The 23,672-nt window shown below is 47.6% G+C and overlaps 5 protein-coding genes and 1 pseudogene across 5 annotated transcripts; 2 read left to right on the forward strand and 4 right to left on the reverse strand.

The window, feature by feature from the left end:
* Positions 1-8,692: 8,692 nt before the first annotated feature.
* Positions 8,693-12,528, forward strand: LOC107312569. Its single transcript, XM_015860111.2, has 2 exons — positions 8,693-9,278; positions 11,858-12,528. The coding sequence occupies exons 1-2, from the start codon at positions 8,708-8,710 to the stop codon at positions 12,313-12,315; spliced, it is 1,029 nt and encodes a 342-aa protein (XP_015715597.2). The 5' UTR covers positions 8,693-8,707; the 3' UTR covers positions 12,316-12,528.
* On the reverse strand, positions 10,218-10,766 carry LOC107312548 (histone H2A-IV). The gene has a single exon (XM_015860076.2). It carries the CDS (start codon positions 10,706-10,708, stop codon positions 10,319-10,321), a length of 390 nt encoding a protein of 129 aa, XP_015715562.1. The 5' UTR covers positions 10,709-10,766; the 3' UTR covers positions 10,218-10,318.
* A 227-nt stretch (positions 12,529-12,755) lies between the features above and the next one.
* LOC107312561 lies at positions 12,756-14,585 on the reverse strand (annotated as a pseudogene).
* Positions 14,586-14,717: 132 nt separating this feature from the next.
* LOC107312555 (histone H2B 1/2/3/4/6) lies at positions 14,718-15,376 on the reverse strand. The gene has a single exon (XM_015860088.2). It carries the CDS (start codon positions 15,187-15,189, stop codon positions 14,809-14,811), a length of 381 nt encoding a protein of 126 aa, XP_015715574.1. The 5' UTR covers positions 15,190-15,376; the 3' UTR covers positions 14,718-14,808.
* A 91-nt stretch (positions 15,377-15,467) lies between these two features.
* Positions 15,468-16,014, forward strand: LOC107312539 (histone H2A-IV). The gene has a single exon (XM_015860064.2). It carries the CDS (start codon positions 15,519-15,521, stop codon positions 15,906-15,908), a length of 390 nt encoding a protein of 129 aa, XP_015715550.1. The 5' UTR covers positions 15,468-15,518; the 3' UTR covers positions 15,909-16,014.
* Positions 15,981-17,135, reverse strand: LOC107312531 (histone H1.11R). The gene has a single exon (XM_015860050.2). It carries the CDS (start codon positions 17,104-17,106, stop codon positions 16,438-16,440), a length of 669 nt encoding a protein of 222 aa, XP_015715536.1. The 5' UTR covers positions 17,107-17,135; the 3' UTR covers positions 15,981-16,437.
* Positions 17,136-23,672: the final 6,537 nt, after the last annotated feature.

The following is a 23,672-nucleotide window of genomic DNA, read 5'->3' on the forward strand; positions in this document are numbered from 1 at the left end:
AATCGAAATCTGACGATTTAAAGCTATTTTGACAGTTTAAATTGATTTTGAAGAGGAGGAAGTAACACAAGCTCCTCTCTGAGCCCTGAATATGGATTAAGAACCGGTTCCTTTGGCCATGTGTTTTACCTCCTAAAACGCTAAACTCTATCGAAATAGTGTCGCCTACCACCTCCCATTGCAATTATTATAGAGCTGTAAACAATTTGTTAATGCCCGTGAATTCATAAAGATGTAGTTGTTTTGTTTTGTCGTCCTGGAATTTCACTAGAGACAAGGCATACTTCCCCTGCTGCCTTGTGCTTTTTTCCTTTGTTTGTTTTCCATGTGAATTTCTGTACCAGTTATTAAGTAAATCAATAGTTCTTTTTTTTCCATGTTGTGTTTCTATTTCCACTAAACAATCTCCTGGTACCCCTTGTTACCAAACTGCAGCTTTCTAAACTAAAGCAGCCTTCTAAACTTCTGGTTATATTTAACGATATTACTTTTGTCTGTCTCTCTCTCTTTGGTCATTTAAGCTGTGGATGGCCTAATGTAGCACTTAATGTACTTCTGCTCTTACTGCCCAGAGAGTATAATCTTGTTGTCTTTTCTGTGATAGTTATAACACTGAACACAAAATTACCTTTGTTTAAAAAGAAAATATAAACCTCTTACACAGACAAAACAATTCAATAAAGCCAATGCAGTGTCTTCTTGTCAGAAAAGCAAAAGACAAAATGAAGAGCAGAAAACCCCATTTGATGAAAAAAGAAAAAGTGCATTTAATTATTTCTCCTGCATTTTACATTCACAGAAAGGAGGAACTGTTTTCTTGACAAGAAGCAGAGCTCTTTATGATAACCTGGGTTTCAGTTAGGGGAGTGGTAGGCCATAGTTCGTCCGTAAGAACCAGGAAGAATTCAATCAATACTGATATCTGGTTGAAGGTAATGAAATCTGCTGACAAGAATGAAGCTCTGGAATATATATTTTTTTTCAGAATCTGTACCTGATTATAAAGAAATCTATTATCTGTTGACTTTAATGGTTCCTTAGGAAAAACACAAATATTACACATCAACCTTGCCCTGTTGTTTTCTTTCGTATAACCAGATCCAACGTGTAATGTAATCACTGAATTTATGCAGATTATTAACAACCAGAATTTCAGATTATATGAACGTACAGTTGTAAGTTAATGCGATCCTATTTCCACCTCACTGTTTTATTTACAGCCTCTGTAATGGCAACACTAAACATGTTTGTTTTCCTCAGTTTAACTGAGTACAAAAGTCATGAATAAATGCTATAGAGATTAAAAAAATGAAAAGTAAAACAAAATTGTGTCCTAGAAGAGGAAAATATAAGGCTAATATAGGGCTAATATAAGGTTGCAGGAAAAAGTGCATCTGAGCTCTACAAGAGGGAGATGATGGAGAGAAGTGTAAATCCAACTGGAGCTTTCAGAATATTGTTTGTAAAAATTATGCAACGTAAGGTAAGGACATAAGAATGAAATATATCAGTGTGACTGTGGATATTGAAGATATATCTTCATGAGTTGTCAAAAGTGAAGTAAAAAATAAATGTTTTTCTTAACTTGTGCCCATAAATCACTGAATAAGATGCTGCAGTGACTTGATTACACAGGGCAATGCATAGCAGGATTTTGAGGTGACATTTAGCACCCAGAGGGACGTTTCACAGCACATCAAGACAGAGGAGAAGTGTAGATCACAAGTGACACGCCCGTGACAGGAAAGCTGATTCATGTTTACTGGTAGCTGAAATGGAGGTGGTTAAAATGGTCGCCATCCCAGTTGGGGGATCTCTCAGCTTTTCTCCCAGCACTTCCTATCCTCTTACATTCTCAATAGAAGAAGCCAATAGTGCGTACATCAGCTTCTCATCTGCAACAGTTACAGGTTATTGCTCTGAAATTGAAGTGACTTCAGAAATTTCAATACAGGAGGAGAAGTTCTGCCCTTTCTTTTCTAATAGGTCTGCAGTAAAGATAGGAAACAACTTTAGCGTGCAGAATTGATACTAGGAATGTTGTCTTCTTCACATGAAAGAAAAACGTGCAGGACCAACATTTTGGAAAGTTAAGGTACATCTGACAGCTTGAAAAAGAGTTTGATCCACAGTCAGAACTGATAAGGAGGAAGGAACAGAGATATGCAGGAAGCCAAGGAGGAAAGGTGGTGAGGGATTATAAAGAAGGCAAGAATGACAGTTTCACCTCTAGGTGAGCAGGTCTGAAAAGGAAATAATTGTATTTTTGGCATCTTAGACATTTTAGTCATCGTTCATCACAGGAATACTTTAGCAAGAAAGCACTGTATTGACTCTGGCGTGCATTTTGGTTTTCCCAAAGAGGAGACTGGAGGGAGGTAGACTTCCTCACTCATTAAAAGAGGAAGAGAATGATATCAGAATCTCCAAAGATACTGTTGGAGAGAGGATCACTGTAATATCTGCTACATCTGAATGACTTCAGTTCTTCCCACCTTCTGGGCAGCTCAGCATGCCTCAGTACATTACAAACCTGCACGATTGCTATCTGAACACTGCAAGTCTCTTCCCTCCAGATGCCCAGCTCTTTCCAACTTTTTCATTTTCCTGTTCAGACCTCCTGGCATAAGGAAGGAGAAATGAACCACAGCCATGGGATGGTGCAGCACCTGAAAGATATCAGACATTCCCATCTCTGTCTCAGGACCTGCCAGTACTTGTTCCACAGAAAATGAGCTCTGGGTTATATTTAGGTATGTGTGCAGCAAGGCAAGGCAACACAGCAGTTGTTCTTCAAGCAATTTTGTTAGGAAGCATTAGCATGAGAGCTAACCACACAAGCATGGTTAATGGGCTGCTCTACCACCAAAGTAGAGTGCTTTGATCAGTTCTTTGCAGGCGGCTGGAAGAACAACAGTGGGTGTGTCTGAGCAGCTTGGCCCCTCTCTTTCCTCCAACAACAATTTCCAGAGAGATTTAGGTAAGGGTCCTTATGTTCTGCTTTCCCATGTACATGTTCCTGGGGTATGAGGTACAGATACTCCCTGCAATGGTGATTACACTCCTATTACAATGTTACACCCATGTCTAACTTGCCCTTGGTGACTTCATCCTTATGCAAGTTACAAATGTAATAACTCTTGTGCACAAACCAGCCAGCACAGTTAAACAACTTTTAACCCTTAGCTAAGCAATTTTAAAGTGGTACCTACGGAGCTACAAACTCGTCGCATTTCTTTGCCTACATTATATCAGTGTTGCTGCTGATGTTGTTAAGACTCCTAAATGTAATGAGGCAATCGAGAGCTTTTTAAGTCAGTGTACAGGTAAGCATCTGCAATGGACAGGATAAGGAGGGTAGGGCAGTGGGTGACTGTCCCTGCAGATTCAGCTTCATGGAATGTTGTACACTCCTCCCTGTACTCTTAGTTAAAGGATGGGGCACTTATTGAGGCCTCCCTTCATCATCACCATGCTGTGTCCTTTTGGAACTGAAAACTTACAATCCAAATAGATACAGATATGGCAGTGGAGGTACTGGGAAGAATGTCCTTCACAGGGAAGGGAAAATAAGCAGCAAAACTTCTGGAATCAAAGGTTTTCCCTGATGCAAGGGAGAAAAGATGCACTATGCTCCATGTCATAGAGGACCCTCACACACTTTTGACTATGTTAACACAGTTTTACTTTTCTCACAGACAGTCGAGGAAATGTTATATCAGTCACCTACCAAAGCACAGATTTATCATTGTCTTAAAGTACTTCGGTCTTCTAAAACTAAACTAAGGCATTTGACAAAATGTCTTCTGGACCATCCTGGCATGCTTTGAATGTAGCCATCAGCCAGAGACTGAGAACATCAGGCCTTGAGGCAAGTCTGTGACAGGTAAGCAAGATTAACAGAAGCTTGAACAATTGTGGCTTCACCCAGAAGTCCTTTCCACATGGATTGACAGTGCCTCTCTTCCACCCACATTTAATATCAGTAAATACCACCAAGAAAATGTGCCACCTCCTGTCCCTTCAGAGCAGTCTCTCCAGCAGCACTGAAACCAGACTGCTCTCAGCAGCAAGCAGCCCACACAGAGCAATGCTGAGCAACCCGCTCTTCCACCCCACAACCCCCTGGCATTTCTGCACACTTTCTGCTCTCCACCCTTTTCTACCCGTGTGCCTTGCTCCCTGTGGGTGCTGTAAGAGCTGCATTGGTGCTGGTAGGGTGCAACGTGATCTAGATGCTCCCCCATTTCCATTCAGAGTCGTGTTCAACAAACCAAGGGGTGGCTGTTTAGCAGGTCCATAGTCCACAAGACATGGCTTAGTGGTCATGGGGTTGATGGACTAATGATTGAACTAGATGATCTTAGTGACTTTCCAACCATAATGATTCTATGATATTGTGATTTGTCTGGCTGGAGCCACTCCAGGTGCTGATGTGATGATGAGGTATGATTTTTTGTCACTTTTTTTCTTTTGTCATACAACCAGTGACAGCGGCACCCAAACACGATGCAGGCTGGGCACTTGCCACCACTGAGGGCCAAAGCGCTGTCGTACACTGTGGTTTATTGGGAAGTGTGGGGGTCAAACAGTTCCTGGCTCCAGATGAGGCTTTGTGTCTCCATTCTAGAGCAGGAGTATCATTAAGTACCTGTGGCACCTGGATGCCAGCAACATAGGCTTTCTTCCCTTAGAATCTAGCTAAATGGTTTTGAAGAGGTATTCAGTGCCATAGCTGATGATTTTGCAGCATGTGCTTCCCAGCTGTGCAAACTATGTGCTGCTGCCAGAGGGGCACATAGGAAGTTAAGAGGTCACCCAGACTACCATGGACACCAGTAGGAAGGGCTGGAGCTCCTGTATCCCCACAGCTAGCAAATGAGAGCAGCCATTCAGCACTGCTGTCAGACTGTTAGGAACTCAGGAACAGGGCATCATAGGCATGTAGGGATACATGCACAGTGTGAACATGTCCAAGGCCCAGTACACTGTGATTTCATGTATCTTGCCTGCAACATACTGTATGCACACTAGTCTGGAAAAGTCAAATGTATTAGGCCTAAACCTTCACCTTCCTGACATGGGGCTTTTTTAGTGGGTTGTTTCTTTCTGTTTTTAACACTGAAAAAGCAATGAAACTGTGGTTGATTTATGCATGAAATGAGGAGCAGAATAACAAGCCTCATTTGTGTGCTGTCTGAGTTTAGAAACCAGTAACACTTTACATTTGACCAAAAGAGCAACAAACAAGTCCAGCATTGAGCAGGTTGGAGCGGGACTCAGCTGTGTCCATCTCTATGGAGGCAGTAAGCAAAGAGAAGCCATTTGGGTGTTTGGATTTACCCAAATTACAATAGGAGGCACCTGAAAGGAAGGAAACATAGTCACAAAATCACACAGCTGTTGAGAAGAGGGGCTGCTGATCACCCAAATTCTGATGTTAAGCATTCAGATGTAATGCCTGTTCATTTAGATAAGCATTTTCTGGTGGGAGGAGGTAGGGATGGGGAGGTGCAGGAAAAGAGATAAAGAAAAAAAACACAAAAATGATTTAAGCTAAATAGTGATACCAAAACCTAAGTGGAGGAAGGTGTATAGTTGCTGCTTGCTCTATTAATTCTTTAGAAGAAAGAGGCCTTGGCATGCTTGAGTGCATAAAAAGGATTGCGAGGGTTCCTGCTGTAAGCCACATCGCCACATAAGGCCAGAAATATTTGTTTGCATTTGGCACTAAGGTAAGAAAGAATAAGAAATAAAAAACCAAAAAATAAAAAATTAAAGGAGGAGAGCATTCTTGTACTTAAAACCAATTATTTTTAAGTTTATTATCTTTTTTGTTTACAAGGTGCGCTTGTTCTTTTAACATGGTGATTCTTGAAAGTTATTTTAGCTCTGTGCTTCTGTCTTTTCCTTCCCCCTGAGTTGGGAGGGAGAGGGAGACACTTGCTTGTGCTCCTTCACTTCAGTATTGCGGACTCACAAGGAATAGAGGCAGAACATGCGTCTTAACAGTAAAACATGATTCTGCAGTCGATGGGCTCAGCCTGAATGGTAAGTGAGAGAAATGAATGGGCAAGGTGAGCAAGGCAGCCTTGAGATTCTTCTGCCCTTTTTCATGGATTCTGGATAGACTTATGATCACAACACTGTAAGAACTGAGTTGTTCACATGAAACTTTCCTCTGAGCCAGCATACCATTGGTAACAGAGGCCATGAAAAAGAAGTGCAGTAACTGATATCTCTCATCAAAATGATCCCTTAGCTCCTGGTGGTTTGTTGCATAGGTACACCCCAAGTCAGAGGGGTTGTCTTGAACTGGAGACGCTCAAGTGGATTTTTCTCCCGCATTCATTGACCACTTTCTCTGGGTATAGCATCTCCCATTTCTCATACTTCAGAATGTGATTTAGAGTGACAAATTACAAAAGGCTGAGGAACAGTAATGGTGAGGGTGGAAGCTGAGCAAATGGGAGACTGTATGGAGTATATCCCTTCAGTCAAGGAGGGTCCCAACTATATGCATTTAAGTGTCCCGTCTGTGTGTTTCAAAATCTGGAAAACACTATTTCTTTCATCCAGATAAAGTGGGATGAAGTAGCAATGAGCACAGTGTAACCCTTTCCTTGTGGCTGAAGAAAAGTGAGGAGAATATGCCTAACAGGGAGGGAATGGCAAGGACAGAGAAAAATCAAGAGTCTTCATGGCTCAACCGAGAGATGCCTTATATAAAACATGCAAGCTACAAGATGCTGGGGGAAATGACCTCAGCATTCTGTTTTTAGATCTCATCACTTACAGACCTTCCCTCTTGGAGTCACTACAACTGAGCCAGAACCAAATGCCAGTGTGAGTGAGAGAAAGGTTTGCTAGGGTTCAGGAATACCTCCCTTAGCCTTTCATTTTGATGGGCATTCCTCTGTCTCTGGATACTGATGTGTGCATTGGGATTGCAGTCACTCTCTCCGTACTGGAACATTGCTGATCTCACAGCCCCTTGAGCTACAAAAAGAAGCCTGGAGAGGGCAACCAGCAGACACTGAGGTAGGCTTTGCCTGTTGTGATGACTGATTTTCAGAGTCATGTAGTTGTGTCAGAGCAACAGAGACATGTTGTCACTGGTACTGTACACTGGTGAAAGGAAATCATGGAAGAAAATAAAGTGCCTATCCAGTCAGAATGATGTCAGATCTTTGCAGTCATGGAGGCACCTCATGTATGTACACAGCTGAAGTAGCCACCTTTGATGGGTATGACTAACTTTCATCCGATTAGTAACAGTGATCTACATGGACATATAACCTTTTCAAGCATGACCAGAATGCCATTTGACTTAATCTTAAACAACACTTCAGACACAGGAAAGAAAATAAAGGGTCTTCTCCAGCTCTATGCTGATAATGCTCATCATGACAGTGATGCTACAGTCTGAGAATCATGTTGAACAAAGAGGAATGTTGTCTTGAACAGGATACAAAATACATAATATAGTTAATGTATGTAACAAAGCTGTTTTAATTTGTATATATTGGTTATTAAAACAAAACAAAAAAAAAAAAAAGAAAAAGAGGGCAACAGAAATATAAAGCTAGTGGGTTGGATACATCCTAGAACATTCGCACTTCTCTCTGGTCTGAGATAAAGACTCAAAACTGGGTTTGTTGATGCTTCAAAGTGCATACAATACGTGAGCATAAGTCCATGGCGGTCACCCCAAGTTAATTCTCTCAGGGTCACATGTATCAAAGTATTGTAGCATTGTCACATATGCAGGGACAGGGGCAGATGCAAACAAGTATCATCATGGCATGAATACAAAAAGCTGCGTCAACAGATTGGAGGAAAAAGGCCATCCCACACTTGCCTAACACAGCGTGTTTTGAATGCAGTATTTCAGAGAAACTGTCACCTGGAAACACAGTGGCTCAGTGGGAAGTGATCTCCCAGGGACTGCTCTTAGGATGCACACTGTGTACATGAAAACAGGCCCAAGATTGTTGTTGTTTTTACATGCTGCCTTCATTTATGAGGCAAGCAGAGCTCAGGACTTGATGATTTAGAGGTGTGTGCATGTACACCAAAAACTGTTTTCAGTGAGTAGCGCTCATTATGAGTATGTACCTAAATTAGTGAGCAGGTTATTATTTGTAATAAGTACCCATGTGAAAAACAGTGCGTGCAATAAATAGGGACAAGTGACACCTCCATCACAGTCCACAAAAATCAGCAACTTTATTTCTTAAAAAGAAGGGGTCATGTAACCATGAAATTATTTAAAGCAAACACCTGGTTATTAGATTCTACTAAAAATTGAGTAATTCAGGCAATATATGACTTAGAAATCAGAACTCCTGGAGATTTTCTCAGTGCAATATGAAATCAGACCATAGCCATAATTCCATACAAAGCAAACTTGTCGTTTTTTTAAGACTACACTGCCTAAAAAGTACAATGGGTTGGCCTCTCTGTCACTTCATTTGGGAGATTTTGAAAAAAAAAAAAAAAAAGTACAATAAAATTCACAAAACTCCCTCAAAATTAAAAATACTGGATACAAAAAACAAAGGTATCCAACATAAACCTTAATTAAACATAAAAATAACATAGAAAGGTGAAAAATAAGAGCAATAAACTCTTTCAACAGACCATTTTACTACCAAAACCAACCAAACAAAACCAATAACACTCATCGAGACAGATTTGGAGAGGAATGAAGGCGGAGCACCGCCTCCCCAGAAGACCGAGAGATGCTGGGAAAGGGAACCTAAGGGAGGAGGCGGGAGGGGGCAGGCGAACCAGGCTGAGGCCCTGGGCGGTGTCACAGGGCGGCGAAAGGCAAAGGCCCCGCCCACCAGGGAGGTGGATGAAGTACCACTCCCACCAGCGCCCCGGCCCCGCCCCTGCTTTCAATCAGGTCCGACTATACACCATAACATCAGCGCGCGCAGCACCCGCTCCCCATTCGCATCGGAGACCTGAGGCTATCAGGATGTCTGGCAGAGGCAAAGGCGGGAAGGGGCTCGGCAAGGGGGGCGCCAAGCGCCACCGTAAGGTGCTGCGTGACAACATCCAGGGCATCACCAAGCCGGCCATCCGGCGCCTGGCGCGGCGCGGCGGCGTCAAGCGCATCTCGGGGCTGATCTACGAGGAGACGCGCGGCGTGCTCAAGGTGTTCCTGGAGAACGTCATCCGCGACGCCGTCACCTACACCGAGCACGCCAAGAGGAAGACGGTCACGGCCATGGACGTAGTCTACGCGCTTAAGCGCCAGGGACGCACCCTCTACGGCTTCGGCGGTTAAACTCGTCTTCGATTTCGGCAACCCAAACTTATTCAGCAACCCAAAGGCTCTTTTCAGAGCCGCCCACTGCTTTCAAACAAAAGGCTGTGTCACCAAATTTGATGTGCCGGGCTTTAATCTTTTATTTAGTAGTATTGATTTTTTTTGCTTCATTTCCCCCACCGTATCTTCAGTTATTCCGTTTTTTGCGTGCGGGCCGCAGAGCTACGTAGCTCAGCGCTCTAGCGCCTGGCGGCGTCCCCGTTTTCCTGCAGCTGCTCTATTGTCTCAGTTTCCCCGCAAGCAGGCGCTCACCGGGCACCATTCGGGCTGCCCTTCACTTCAGGGCTCTTCTGACTTCTAAGCGTGTTGCTAGTGACCGAGTCGGGCACGTGTCGGGGTACCCAGGGTGAACCCAACGCCTCCTTTCGGCCCTGCGACTCGAAAGGCCGGGAGGAAGGGGCCCCGTGACCCAAACACCGAGGAGGGAGGAGCAGGAAAGGGTTCAGCCCTGACAAGAAACCCCGCGGGACGGTAAGGGGGTGAGAAATAGGGAAGAGGCAGCTGTTCCTTTTCCGGCCGCCCGCAGAGGCCCGCGTACACGGGGCCCCGTGCTACGGCCCTGCAGTGTCCGCTCCTTTCCCCCGATTGAGTGTTTCTACCGCGCTTTCGCAAAAACGCGCGTGGGGCCACCCGCGGCTGCGGCCGCTTCCACCGCGGTTGCCGCTGGGGAGGGAGGCGGGGAGCGGCTTCAACGCAGCATTCCGGGTTGCGGTCGGGACGGAGCAGCGGTGCCGGGGGGAAAACTCGGGGTTCCCCGGCCACAGCGCGTCCCTCCGGCGGAACTGCGAGGACCGCACAGACGGAAAACCTCCAACCAATACCTCCGTACATCCAGCAATACGGAGCATCCCAAACCAACACACTACACAATCACTCATCGAGTCAGGGCATTCCAAACTCTTTCACGAGACTGTGGGTGGCTCTGAAAAGAGCCTTTGGGTTTCACTTCGCCACTCTGCGCGCTTCCTCGGGGCCGGCTCACTTGGCCTTAGCCTTGTGGCTGTCGGTCTTCTTGGGCAGCAGCACAGCCTGGATGTTGGGCAGCACCCCGCCCTGCGCGATGGTGACCTTGCCCAGCAGCTTGTTGAGCTCCTCGTCGTTGCGGATGGCCAGCTGCAGGTGGCGCGGGATGATGCGCGTCTTCTTGTTGTCGCGGGCCGCGTTGCCCGCCAGCTCCAGGATCTCGGCCGTCAGGTACTCCAGCACGGCCGCCAGGTACACCGGGGCGCCGGCGCCCACCCGCTCCGCGTAGTTGCCCTTGCGCAGCAGCCGGTGCACGCGGCCCACGGGGAACTGCAGCCCGGCCCGCGACGAGCGCGACTTGGCCTTGGCGCGCGCCTTCCCGCCCTGCTTGCCGCGGCCCGACATGGCAGACTGACTAGAACCAAAGCTAAAAACTTCGTAGGAATCGAGACTGGCAACAGCTGCCGGCGCTTGCCCGCGCGCCTTTATATCCCTTCCCCGTTTCGCGGCCGCCAGCTTCTGATAGGCGGAGACGTTCAAACGGAGACCGAGCGGCCAATGGCGTACCGAATCTCGGTCCGACCAATAGCGATGGGCGCTGTTACCCACCCCGCCCCGCGCTTTGCAGACAGCCAATGGCGGGGCAGGACGGGCGGAAACTGCGGTGGATGCGACGATTGGTGACGGGAGCTCACGGGCAGCCTCAAGTCCCTGTCCCGTCTGCGGGTCTTTACCGGGTGGGATTCTTTAAAATCAATTTCACGCATTCTCTTTTTTCTTCTCGCTCTTCTACTGCAGACTGAGGGAAACCGCAGCTGAGGGAATGGCAGACTTGGAAGGATTGGCGCTTTGTAGGGAGGACGGAATTTATGTGCACATGCGTATTTGAGAGCACGGAACTAATGTAACAACGAGCTCTCCTCACACTGCCCCGTTAAAACGTCCAAGGACTTTTCCCCACAGGGAAACTACGCTGTTGTTACACGGTCACGCTGTAACGTCACCCCGGCACCGACTATTGCATGTATGAGGAAAAGAGTCTTGTCTCCTTCCTAAACAGCACTTCTCAATATTTACTAGAAACTTGATGATCCTCAAAGTAAAAGTTATGAAAAGCCCTACGATCCTCATTCCCTTAGTTAATGTACTTGTCGCAATTCTGTATGCACACAAAACCCAGAACTTATTGCATTTTCTTAAGGAAAAATATATTTTGCCCTTACTTTTGTTATTATTCTCTACACTATTGAATGCTTTGCTATCTGCTGCCTGTTGCCTGTAAAATGAGTGTATGTGGCTGCTTTCCTGAAAGAGGAGAATAAATTTCAGCCTTAAAAAAAAAAAAGTTTTAAAAAAATTAAAAGAAAAAAAGAAAAAAGCGTGTTGGACGAGTCGCTGCTGAGAGAAAACAAAGACAAACGGCGGCTGGCGGTACGTCCCAAAGGCGGTTAATTTAAACTTCGAATCGACCAATGAGATTCACCCTGTTAGTTTTGGCCAATCAGAATGAGCGAATCTACTATAAATAACCCACGGCTCAGTACCGATGCTCATTTCCTGGTGTTGCCCTTTACCGGTGCGGTTCTTTCGCAATGGCCCGCACGAAGCAGACGGCGCGTAAGTCGACAGGCGGGAAGGCGCCCCGCAAGCAGCTGGCCACCAAGGCGGCCCGCAAGAGCGCGCCGGCCACGGGCGGCGTCAAGAAGCCGCACCGCTACCGGCCCGGCACGGTGGCGCTGCGCGAGATCCGGCGCTACCAGAAGTCCACGGAGCTGCTGATCCGCAAGCTGCCCTTCCAGCGCCTGGTGCGCGAGATCGCGCAGGACTTCAAGACCGACCTGCGCTTCCAGAGCTCGGCCGTCATGGCGCTGCAGGAGGCCAGCGAGGCCTACCTGGTGGGGCTCTTCGAGGACACCAACTGTGCGCCATCCACGCCAAGCGCGTCACCATCATGCCCAAGGACATCCAGCTTGCCCGACGCATCCGCGGGGAGAGGGCATAAGCAGAACTAAAACTCGAAAGTTGGTTTTAATCTTGTCTTTTAATCACCCAAAGGCTCTTTTAAGAGCCACTCCATGCACAACAAAACGAGCTGTAACACTGCAATGCAACAGAAAAAGTCTTAAATTTATTATGTTATCTGTTATGCTTATATACAGGCAAAGAGCAGAAAATAATGTCAATATTTTTATTGCACAATAAAAGGAGCTGTTAACACTATCAATGCAACGCCTTATTGAATGTGGTATACTTAGTAGTCGCATATTAGTAGCCGCATATTCAGTTGCATACACTTAGTAGCTGCTTATTCATAACTTAGTAGTCGTGTGTTACTTATTACTTCACTAAAAAAAGTATCCTGTTTAACACTGAATAGCATGGGAGGAGTGATCAAGGTACATACATAATTAATCTTCATGATACCCACCTGCAAAACAGAACTTTCCGTATGAGGAATGCATGTTTCCTTCTAGTGTGTAAACGAGGTTCTTTTATTTAACAAAATGTATTGCATGTGAAATAAACCAGGTTTCCATTAATAACTAGTCTTAGTTTTATCTGACAGCACAGCACCCCGTGAGAAACTTGAAATTGGTTCAAGAAAAACAAAGTAACTAAAAGGAGATAATTGCAGTTTAGCACTTCATACACCTAGTTACATAGCGTTAACAGCTCCTTTTATTGTAGATGGAGTGGCTCTTAAGAGCCTTTGGGTTTGGCAGTGAAGGGACAGCAGCCTTAGGCGCGCTCCCCGCGGATGCGTCGGGCGAGCTGGATGTCCTTGGGCATGATGGTGACGCGCTTGCGTGGATGGCGCACAGGTTGGTGTCCTCGAAGAGTCCCACCAGGTAGGCCTCGCGGCCTCCTGCACGCCATGACGGCCGAGCTCTGGAAGCGGCGGTCGGTCTTGAAGTCCTGCGCGATCTCGCGCACTCAGGCGCTGGAAGGCAGCTTGCGGATCAGCAGCTCCGTGGACTTCTGGTAGCGCCGGATCTCGCGCAGCGCCACCGTGCCGGGCCGGTAGCGGTGCGGCTTCTTGACGCCGCCCGTGGCCGGCGCGCTCTTGCGGGCCGCCTTGGTGGCCAGCTGCTTGCGGGGCGCCTTCCCGCCTGTCGACTTACGCGCCGTCTGCTTCGTGCGGGCCATCGCACAGCACAAAAAGACACAGCCCTTGCTTTCAAAGACTGTTCAACAAGCGTTTTGAGGTGCCGGTATTTATAGCCGCACGCTCGCTGCCGATTGGACGTTCTCGGGAGGAGGTCTGTCATTGGCCGAGACGGCCATTCGAAAAGCCCGCGCTTCGCAAGCGGGAAAGCTGCCCCTCGCCCCGCCCCTTTGGTAGCTGGAGCCTCCCAGCCCTTCCCCCTCCCGACTCGTCCAAATCCGCCTGTTCTCAACGCTGAGCCAGCCACCCCAACACGAACGGCTTTTTCGTTGCCGGCTCCACCGCTGCTTAAGGAGAAATCGGAGTGTCGCCCCCACGAATAGCGGCGTAGAGCGGGACGGGGGTGTAGCAGTCCCGCTGTCCCTGCCTCAGACTCTCCTTACTGCCCCCTCCCCCCCACCAGAAGCAGAGCCGGAGGCAGAAACTCCTTTTCTCGGCGTGCTCCCGAGACCTCCGTATTAGCTGCTGTGAAGGAATCGCTTATCGGCTCAGGGCAAGTAGCACCGCTCCAGGTGTGGGTCACAGCCGCCGCTTCGCGCAGTGCGAACGGTGCCGGGTTACTTCTACGCCCTCGGTAAGGCTCCGCTCTCCGAGAACGGGAAACGCGCCCAGAACCGCCCAGCTCTCACGGACCTGGCCCTGCCCCCTTCCTGAGCCAGGGACTGCCGTGCAGTCCTCGCTCAGGTCCGCTCGCCTCGGCTTCTGCGCGTCCCGCGAGCTCCTCTTGCATGCCAGTCCCGTTTATCTTTCGACCTGCAACGCGGAGCGGCGGGGCTGAGAACTGAGAAGTGGAGCCGTGGGGGACAGTGTGCTCTGTGCCACGGGCAGTGCTGCACGGTACCGAGGCGCCAGTGCAATGAAGTAACCCTATTTGCTTTCTCTCTGCTGAAAGAACATTGATGGTGTTCCTTACACCCATCCCTTCAATGCTTTGTTAAGATCATACAGCAATCTTTACAGTGTCCAACCCTTAGCGGTGCCCAGCTCACACGATTTTCACCCATACACAGGTGGAGGAAACATCAGTTGTTATAGGTGAGAACATCAGCATTATTTGGCAGCATCCCACAGATCATGACAGATTGATTAGACTCCAAAGACATACTTAAGTAACTGTGATAAGTATGCCCTGCTCTAGATGAAGTGACGTTTTGTTTAAAGCAAGCAGGTGCTCTCAGTTAACATAACTACATAATAGCTTTTTTCTTCTACTTAGTTTCCAGTTTTGAAGACACAAAAACTACAAAGTATCATTACTAAGCGCTTTAGCTCCTTTACTGAAAGTGTGGGTGGCTCTTAAAAGAGCCTTTGGGTTAAAATCGAGTTAATCCGCACCGCTCTACTTGGAGCTGGTGTACTTGGTGACCGCCTTGGTGCCCTCCGAGACCGCGTGCTTGGCCAGCTCTCCGGGCAGCAGCAGGCGCACGGCTGTCTGGATCTCCCGCGAGGTGATGGTGGAGCGCTTGTTGTAGTGCGCCAGGCGCGAGGCCTCACCCGCGATGCGCTCAAAGATGTCGTTGACAAAGGAGTTCATGATGCCCATGGCTTTGGAGGAGATGCCCGTGTCGGGGTGCACCTGCTTCAGCACCTTGTACACGTAGATCGAGTAGCTCTCCTTGCGGCTCTTCTTGCGCTTCTTGTCGCCCTTCTTCTGGGTCTTGGTGACCGCCTTCTTGGAGCCCTTCTTGGGGGCGGGGGCAGATTTGGCCGGCTCAGGCATAGTGACAGAACACGATCCAAACACCACAGCAACCAACCACAGGAACGTTCCCAGCAGCTCTGTTCGCCCCCCTTTTATAGTCCCTGTATGCAGATTAGGTTCCTTTACTCTCAGTTTCTATTGGCTGAGACTGGCTTTTCCGCTCATAGTTCTCCATACTTCATTGCCATTGGTTAGAATACGATCCGCGTCCCCATTGGCTAATGTAGCAAAAACTCTTTGTTAGCCTATCGAATCGCGCTCACGTTACTGAGAAAGGATATAAGAGGGAGCAGTTAGGGTGCTGCTAGTACTGCACTTTCTTCGCTTTAGAATCTGAGCTTTCTGCCATGTCGGGTCGCGGCAAGCAGGGCGGGAAGGCGCGCGCCAAGGCCAAGTCGCGCTCGTCGCGGGCCGGGCTGCAGTTCCCCGTGGGCCGCGTGCACCGGCTGCTGCGCAAGGGCAACTACGCGGAGCGGGTGGGCGCCGGCGCCCCGGTGTACCTGGCGGCCGTGCTGGAGTACCTGACGGCCGAGATCCTGGAGCTGGCGGGCAACGCGGCCCGCGACAACAAGAAGACGCGCATCATCCCGCGCCACCTGCAGCTGGCCATCCGCAACGACGAGGAGCTCAACAAGCTGCTGGGCAAGGTCACCATCGCGCAGGGCGGGGTGCTGCCCAACATCCAGGCTGTGCTGCTGCCCAAGAAGACCGACAGCCACAAGGCCAAGGCCAAGTAAAAAGGCTGAGGACCGCGTGTGGAGAAACCCAAAGGCTCTTTTCAGAGCCACCAACAGATTCAGTAAAAGAGCTGCGATTTCATTATCTTTTTAATTAAAAGAGCGGAAAAAAAAAAAAAAGTTAAAAATAAAATGGGCTCAGCTGAAGTAAAGATGCGCGAACTCCTGCAGTCGGTACAGGAATGCCCGTGTGATTTCCCTACCGCCCGCACTTCCCCGCGCCCAGCGTGGCCGCGCCGCGCCCCCCGTGAGCGGTGATAGCCGCGGCCGCGCAGCCGATCCGCACACAGCGCGGGTGCTTCAAAGCCACTGCAGCGCTGCTTCTAAGCGGCGCAGGGGTGCAGCATCCGCCACAGCCCGTAGCCCGCCCCGCCCACCTCCATGTTAAACGTCAGTGTGTTTTCTCATCTCTCCCGGGTAGTGCCCACATCTTCGAAGCGGTATTTCAGCTCTTTTTGGGAAATCTTGGGTGGCTCTTAAAAGAGCCGTTGGATTTAGAAGCGGGTCAAGAGTTTTCTACCACAGGAGTTTACTTCTTCTTGGGTGCCGCCTTCTTCGCCTTGGCTGCCTTGGGTTTGGCTGCCTTGGGCTTAGCAGCTTTGGGCTTCACCGCCTTTGCCTTGGCCGGGCTCTTGGCAGCCACTGCCTTCTTGGGCTTGGCAGCCTTAGTCACCTTCTTGGGGCTCTTCGTTGCCTTCTTGGTGGCAGCAGCCGCCGGCTTCTTGACTTTCTTGGGGCTCTTCTTCACTGCCACTGCTTTCTTGGGCTTCTTAGCAGCAGCTGCAGGTTTCTTAGCTGCTGTCTTCTTAGGCTTGGCTGCCGATGTCTTTTTCCTGGGAGCTTTCTCCAAACCCTCTCCCGGCTTCTTACTGAGGCGGAAAGAGCCCGAGGCGCCGGTGCCCTTGGTCTGCACCAGGGTGCCCTTGTTGACCAGGCTCTTGAGCCCCAGCTTGATGCGGCTGTTGTTCTTCTCCACGTCGTATCCGCCGGCGGCCAGCACCTTCTTGAGCGCGGCGAGGGAGAGCCCCTTGCGCTCCTTGGAGGCGGACACGGCCTTGGTGATCAGCTCGGTGACGCTGGGGCCCGCGGGCTTGCGGGCTTTGGCGCCGCCCGCCGCCTTCTTCGGCTTCTTGGCGGCGGTCTTAGCGGCGGGAGCCGGGGCGGCGGCGGGCGCAGCAGCAGGAGCTGTCTCGGCCATGACGACGCTGCAAGTAACACTACGCGCAAAGGCCGCAGCGCTCCCATTTATAGCAGCGCAGCGGGCGCTGATTGGTGCACACCGCCCCGCCCCGCTCCGCTGCTGCTCGGCTCTCGGCCGCTCAGCTTGTGTTTCTTCGGGGAGAATAAAGTGTGTTTTTTATACTTTAACTGTCACCAAATCGCTCTTTCTCTACACCTGATGGAGCGTGGAGGGGTCTATTTTCACTTGTGGTTGTCTTGTTCTAGAAAGAGTTGCGTTCGGGCGGACAGAGGACGATAAATCCCGTGTCCTGCAACCGAGCGCTCCTTCCGAGCGAGAAAGTTTTGTTTTTCTTTGTAAATTATTAATTCTCTCTTAATGCTAACACGAAACAGCAAAGCCGGCGTCAATTTCCAAAGGGTCTCTTTTCCTCCTGAGCCGGAAGCGGGCGGTCAGGGTCCCGTTGTTCCTAACCACAGGGCTCCGAATCTGCCGAGGTAGCACAGCTGCCGGCTGCGGTGCATTGAGCGCTGCTCACCCCGCTCCATTCTTCCGCCGCTGCCAAACGCTCGGTTGGGGTTATTTCTCCCCAAACTTCCCAGGCTACAATTCCAAGCGTGTCTGTGTGACATAGGAGACTGTACAGTTTGTGCTCCTCCAAATGAGAGGCTTTCTCTGCAACTCTTTGCTGCTGTTAACGTGGCGCTTTAAAGGCTCATGTAATGGTAATGGCTGAGGAGGGACGTGAAGACCGAATAGGAAAACGTTTGTGTCTAATGACTGAGAAGCGTGGAAGTCTCTGGCACGCTGAAACGAGCCACGTAACTAAAACGTGCAGTGCTATTTATGTACAATATGTTGGTGTGATTCAGTGCATGGGAATCATGGAAAGAGCGCATCTGCAGGAGATGTGAAAATGCCACTCTGTGCATATTTTGATGCCAAAATAGAAAGAAAAGTCTCATCTTTGCCTGCTTCTCGCTCGCTGTTGCAGTCAAACTCAGAGCAGTTTCTGTACATAGAACTTTGGGCTGCAGCACAGAGTACTGATAGGATACTTGATATGATTCCCATATTCATTTAGCTTGAAGTTTGTCCATTCACATCCCTCACCCATCATATTGCTGCATTTCTGCCTAATGTGTACAGACTGTTCTTGCAGGGTGCTGACCAGATGTTCAGCTCCATTGTTTCAGCAAAATGGAAGAGATGTGGCTGAGAAAAAAGTAATAACTCACTCCCTTCTCCCATCCCACCACAGGGAAACTGAATAGTAATCTTTGTCTCTCCCACTTCTGCTTTTTCTCTGATCCTTCCTCATCATTGAGGTTTCCCAGCTGAGAGTTATTCCTCAGGCAAGGAGGGTGACTAGGATGGAAAGTCCACCAGATCTGGATGTTGGCCATGCAAGCAGCACTAGAAACAGGGTGGCTCATAGAGCAATATTCCCCAGGGATTTTACAATGGCAACATAACCATAAGCCACATGTACTTCATGTGGCAATAGTGGGCACAGAGAATTGAACAATGAAATTGGTAGTGTCTCCTAAAGCTCCCTGAATTCAGGTGGATGAATTCTGCTCCATCATGTGAAACTCTGTGCCCTCTAAGAACTAACCTTGTTATGGGATCTGTAAGATGAACCTTTTCATGCTCACTAACTCTTCCCATATTGTGGTGCCAGTGCTGGGGTTAGGACAGAAGCCTTCCTACCCCACAATAAAACAGTTTCCCTCATTCTCCTCAACTCCTGTTTTGCAAGAGCAATAATGCAGCACAATAGAAGATTTTTCTCCAGTCTGTAATCTGATCTTCTTGAGTCTGTTTTTCTCTGAGTCTTAAAAATCATACACACACATAGTCTGATGAAATACAGCTGTGTGCCTAAAACCTGTATAGCAGCAATAACTACAATACCCACCATCTCCAGAGGAACAGCTTCTCAACACGTGCCAGACCAGCAGCACAGCACACAGCTGTGGTCCTCACTCCACTTTTGAAGCCATTAAGCTCCATCAATTTGTATCCCTCAAAAAAGACTATTTCTCAACTCAAAACAATTTTTTGTAATCTTTCTAAGGGCTTCTGCTTGTTTGATTTTTTTCTGTTTATGTGTTTACCTCATGATTCCCCTTTTACTGTTTTGAAGACAATATGTTCCTGTTGCACAAGGAAGCAGCAAAGCCATGATGTTAGGAGGGAAAGAAGAGGTGAATGCAGCACCGCTTCATTCAGTAGTGAATGTGAACCCACAAGGATGGCGATCTGCCCTCCTCCCCCAAGTACAGCTATTCCCTGTGTGTGATTAGCAGCACAAGAAGATGGAAGTTATACACCAGAGGTGATCAGTGTAGTCATATTCAGGCTTAATTACAATATGCAGAAGCAGTACACATTTCTCTGCAATGCAGACACAAAAGAAGACAGGGAGAATACTTGCTGGAGAGATTTGCTCTCCCTCCTCTCCCTCATTTGCCATCACAGTTACAGCAAGCTTTGCTGCCTTAGATTAGATGAGGTGACCATGAAGAAATAATGGGACCTCAGAGCTGTTCTATGTTGTTAGTTTCTGAGCTCTTCTGAGTATTGTTAGTGCAGCTCAGGCTGCAGAGCGAGATTCAAAAGCCCCTTTGTAGCACTTCTAGTCAGTGTGATATATGTAGATTGTTATAACCAATAACATATGCCTTCTAACTTTAAAGAAAACCTATTGTAATTCAAACCAAACTTCAAGCCTGCAAGATAATAAGAATTGCAAGATAAGGGCAATTTTTCTTTTTTTTTTCTTGTCTCTTTTATGTCACTTAACCCTGCACTAGGTGAGGAAGCATAGTGACCACCAGCACTGACATCACTGGTCCTAGGGAGACCACTAAATATATATATAGGAGACTTACTGTTTATCTGTTTCTACATATACTCAGGATCATTCTTCTTGAATTTATTTGCTTCTCTTCCTCCCCTTTCCTATGAGTCTTTCACTTGCCATTGGTGTTTAAACACATTTTTCATGTTTCTATACCTTCCAAACAAGCAGAGGCCACATCCGCTTTAGGGGTGGGAGAACTGAGAGTCACTTGTCCACACTTCTTAGAAATTAAATTATTTTCATCCTCCAACTTTTGTCTGGCTCAGATTTTCCACCCTCCTCCTGTTGAGTCAGTGTGTGAACTCTCACCATTTCCTGTGAGTAGGAAAAACAGTTCAGAGATTATTCATTTCATTTGACGGCAAAATAAATAAGATAAAACAAAAAATATAACAACATTTAAAAAAATAATCAAAATCCAATGAATCAGATTTCTTGTTTTCATTTCCAATTTGTTAGAAAGCTCAGCTCCCTCCTGTACACACACAGGCCAAGTGGGGATGTCAGCCTAGAAGTGGGGGTGGATCAGGCGATGGGGTAACACCTCACAGACACTCAGGATGGTTGAGGTTGGCAGCACCTCTGGGTACCTCTGCCCCAAACCCTGCTCAAGTGGGGATACTCAGGGCAGGGTGCACATGATAACATCCAGATGGGTTTTTGAGTATCTCTGGGGAAGAAGATCCTCCAACCTTCTCTAGGCAGCGAGTACCAGTGACCTAAGTCTTTCCATACCCACCAGCAACTCACAAAGCCCTAAGTGGGCCAGTAGGAACAGCCATTTGCTCACTAAGGCAGCCAGTCTTGCACATGGGTCTGCTCCATCCTGGACCTTCCTTCCTGGCCTGTCCAGAACAGAAAGGCTATGGCAGTGTGTACCTGGCTGCTGCAACAAACATCCCCCTGCCCTCCCTGTGTTGATGAAGGTGATGTTCCCTGCACTTTTCCAGGAGGCCACTAGGATGCAGAGCCTGTAAAGGAAAGGAGTGGATTGGCACCTATGTCCAGCAGCTGAAGTGCTGGCCTGAGCTCAGTGTAAAAATAACTGCTGACATCATAGTGCCTGCAAGAACAGAGGGACCGTGTGGGGCTGGGCAAACAGACATCTTTGGAGAATGGCTGGAGGAGGATGGATACTTCCAGCAGATTCTTTCATCACCTTCCTCTTGAGTATATGCAAGGCTTGCTATGTACAGAGCTCAGTTTGGGGACTCTGAATCCATTTGTGTTTCTTGTTCCTTTTCCACTGGACACCTCTGGTAGTTTTCCACTGATGGTCAATTTCCAAGAGTTTTTAAAAGTTGCCAGTGTGGAACACTTATAGAATGGCTTAGGTTGGAGAGGACTTTAAATATCATCTATTTCCAACCCCCTGTTCTTTCCCTCCTTCCTTCTGGTATGTACCGAGAAGAGAAATTCCTGTGGCAGCTGCTCTATGCAGAAAAGGAAAAAAAAAAAAAAAAAAAAAAAAAAGAAGAAGAAATTTTGTTCCAGAGATTCTCATCAGTCTACTGGTACCTCTTCTTCACTAGTATATATAAAGACAAAAATGATGTGGCCTCAAAGACCAAATCAAAGACTAAAGCTGTGCTGTGTCACAGGGCAGCTTTAGGGAGCACTCTCTGGAAGCCACCTACATTCAGCATTTAGCAATGGGTAAATCTCCACCTTCCTCCTTACCTCTGTTTCCCTGCGAGTCAGAAGGTTTTTTGCTAAGGCGCCACTAAAACTCATTGAGCTTTCATTAAAGATTGCAGCAGAACAGCCAGAAAGTATCTGCTGCCTGCAGCTTCGGGTTGATAACAGAGGTCCCGGATTCAAACATGTTATTTTTGAATGTACATCAGGAAATGCATCAGCCTCCGTATGCTTCCTGAAATATGAAAGGCAGTGAGAAGTAGGTGGTCTGATTGCTAACACCTCCTTACAGCCTACTGTGCTAGGGAGAAAAAATCTCCTACCACGAAAGAGATTTTGGAGAAAGTGATTGGGTTTTTTCTTTGTTGGGCTACCTCATGACAAGTTACCATGTGAAGAACTTCCTACAGATCTGCTAAAGAAAAAAGAGTGCTTCAGGTGCAACAATTATTTTGCAGAGAGGCTGAAGGAAGAAGGATGCTCATCTTCTGACGCCTCTTTAAAGAGTAACAAAGGGGAGCAAACTACTTGCTTTCTGAGCCTTGATACACTTTCAGCCTGCAGAGCTAATGTCAGATATGAAAAAGTTTTACTAGAGCTCTAACATTCAGTACAAAATGCGGCTACCTGATCTGTATGGTCACTCAGTCTTAGATGTGCCACGAGTATGAAATAAAACTGGCTTAGAAGTGAGCCCAAGGACACTCCAAGAGATATCAGTGTGTATAAGCTTAGCTTCACGGATTTGGATTAAAATCTGACCTAAGTATCAAGAATTTGTTTTGTTCTCAGGCTCATATAGCATGTCTGCTTGTATTCACCAATACAAAATCTTCTCTAAATGTACAACTTTGCCAGCATTTTTGCTAGCTGTATTGTCTGCAAAGCCCATAGTCTCACTGTTCACCTCTTTTTCCAGGTCATTTAGTCGCTGTGTTTAGTAGCCCGGATCCTAGTGCAGACTCCTGCAGGCTTCAACAGTAACCTTTTCCTATTTAGTCCTATGCTTGCCTTTCAGTCTTTGATCTCATCTTTTTCAGAGAGGCTTTGTAAAAAGGCTTTGGAAATTCAGGCAGATCACATCAAACAGGTCGCTCTTCTCCACATACTAGATGACCCCATCAAAATAAAGCTCCACAATGTTTACAAGACAGGACCTGCCATCACATGCCAAAACTATGTTGACTTGATTGGAAAAGCTGTATTTATCCAGAAAGTTGTGCTGAGCCTTGTCACAGCTCCACTAGTGTGGCTGGCACAGCCATAGTTGCAGCCATGCAGCCCTGTGACCTGACAGGCTCTCAGGCAGGGCTTTTGCTGCTGCTGTGACAGATGGAGGATTTAGTAATAGCTTTGATTTTTAACTAGTGACTTGTGTGATCCCTTTTTGGACAGCTCAGTTACATTTTATATTTTATCCACTAGAGTTTATATATGTATATATATATATATATATATTTAGTAGACACACCTGCAGCTTTTTGAATGATGCTTTCTTATCCTCAGCCCACCCTGCTGTTACCAGTGCCAGTATCTTCTTTCCCCTTTTCAAGCCTTTCTGTGTGAGTGGTAGCTCTGCCATTGTGCCCTCAGCACAGTCAGTCACTTCAGCAATGTCCACCCCCCTGTGAAAACTTAATACTCCCAGCTGTTCCTTCAAGTTTCTTTCTACCAGCTGAAGGTTTCTAAAAAGCCTATCATATCAGCATCTCCCTTTAAAATAAGCAAGCAGATAACTTCCATTTTTTCTCTGAACTGACTTGAGTGATGTTCACGAGATTGCTTTATGAGTCTGGATGACCCAGCTGACTTCTCCAAGCAAGTAGCAAGGGGCAATACTTGGTTGTTCAAAATGCTGTGATCAAAAGCTAGTAGAGAGAATTATGTGAATGGGGTGGGAGAGAGATCAAGAGCTGCCTGTACCGCTAGCTGATCTCCCAGCTGATGCCACAGAAATGTGACAAACACACAGTGGCCTAAAGAAGCTCAAAGGGAGTTAAAAACAATTTCCTCAACCTCCAGTTGAAAATGCATCTCACCCAGTTTCAGCGCTCTTCAGGGATTTACACTCAACCCC

The sequence above is a fragment of the Coturnix japonica genome, chromosome 1 (genome assembly GCF_001577835.2).
Source record: "Coturnix japonica isolate 7356 chromosome 1, Coturnix japonica 2.1, whole genome shotgun sequence".
Taxonomy (NCBI): Eukaryota; Metazoa; Chordata; class Aves; order Galliformes; family Phasianidae; genus Coturnix; species Coturnix japonica.

Coding starts and splice junctions, on each gene's coding strand:
- LOC107312539 (XM_015860064.2), top strand. CDS start 15,519: ATGTCGGGTCGCGGCAAGCAGGGCGGGAAGGCGCGCGCCAAGGCCAAG.
- LOC107312548 (XM_015860076.2), bottom strand. CDS start 10,708: ATGTCGGGCCGCGGCAAGCAGGGCGGGAAGGCGCGCGCCAAGGCCAAG.
- LOC107312555 (XM_015860088.2), bottom strand. CDS start 15,189: ATGCCTGAGCCGGCCAAATCTGCCCCCGCCCCCAAGAAGGGCTCCAAG.
- LOC107312531 (XM_015860050.2), bottom strand. CDS start 17,106: ATGGCCGAGACAGCTCCTGCTGCTGCGCCCGCCGCCGCCCCGGCTCCC.
- LOC107312569 (XM_015860111.2), top strand. CDS start 8,708: ATGAAGGCGGAGCACCGCCTCCCCAGAAGACCGAGAGATGCTGGGAAA. Junction 9,279..11,857: donor TAAGCGCCAGGGACGCACCC/TCTACGGCTTCG, acceptor ACCGATGCTCAT/TTCCTGGTGTTGCCCTTTAC.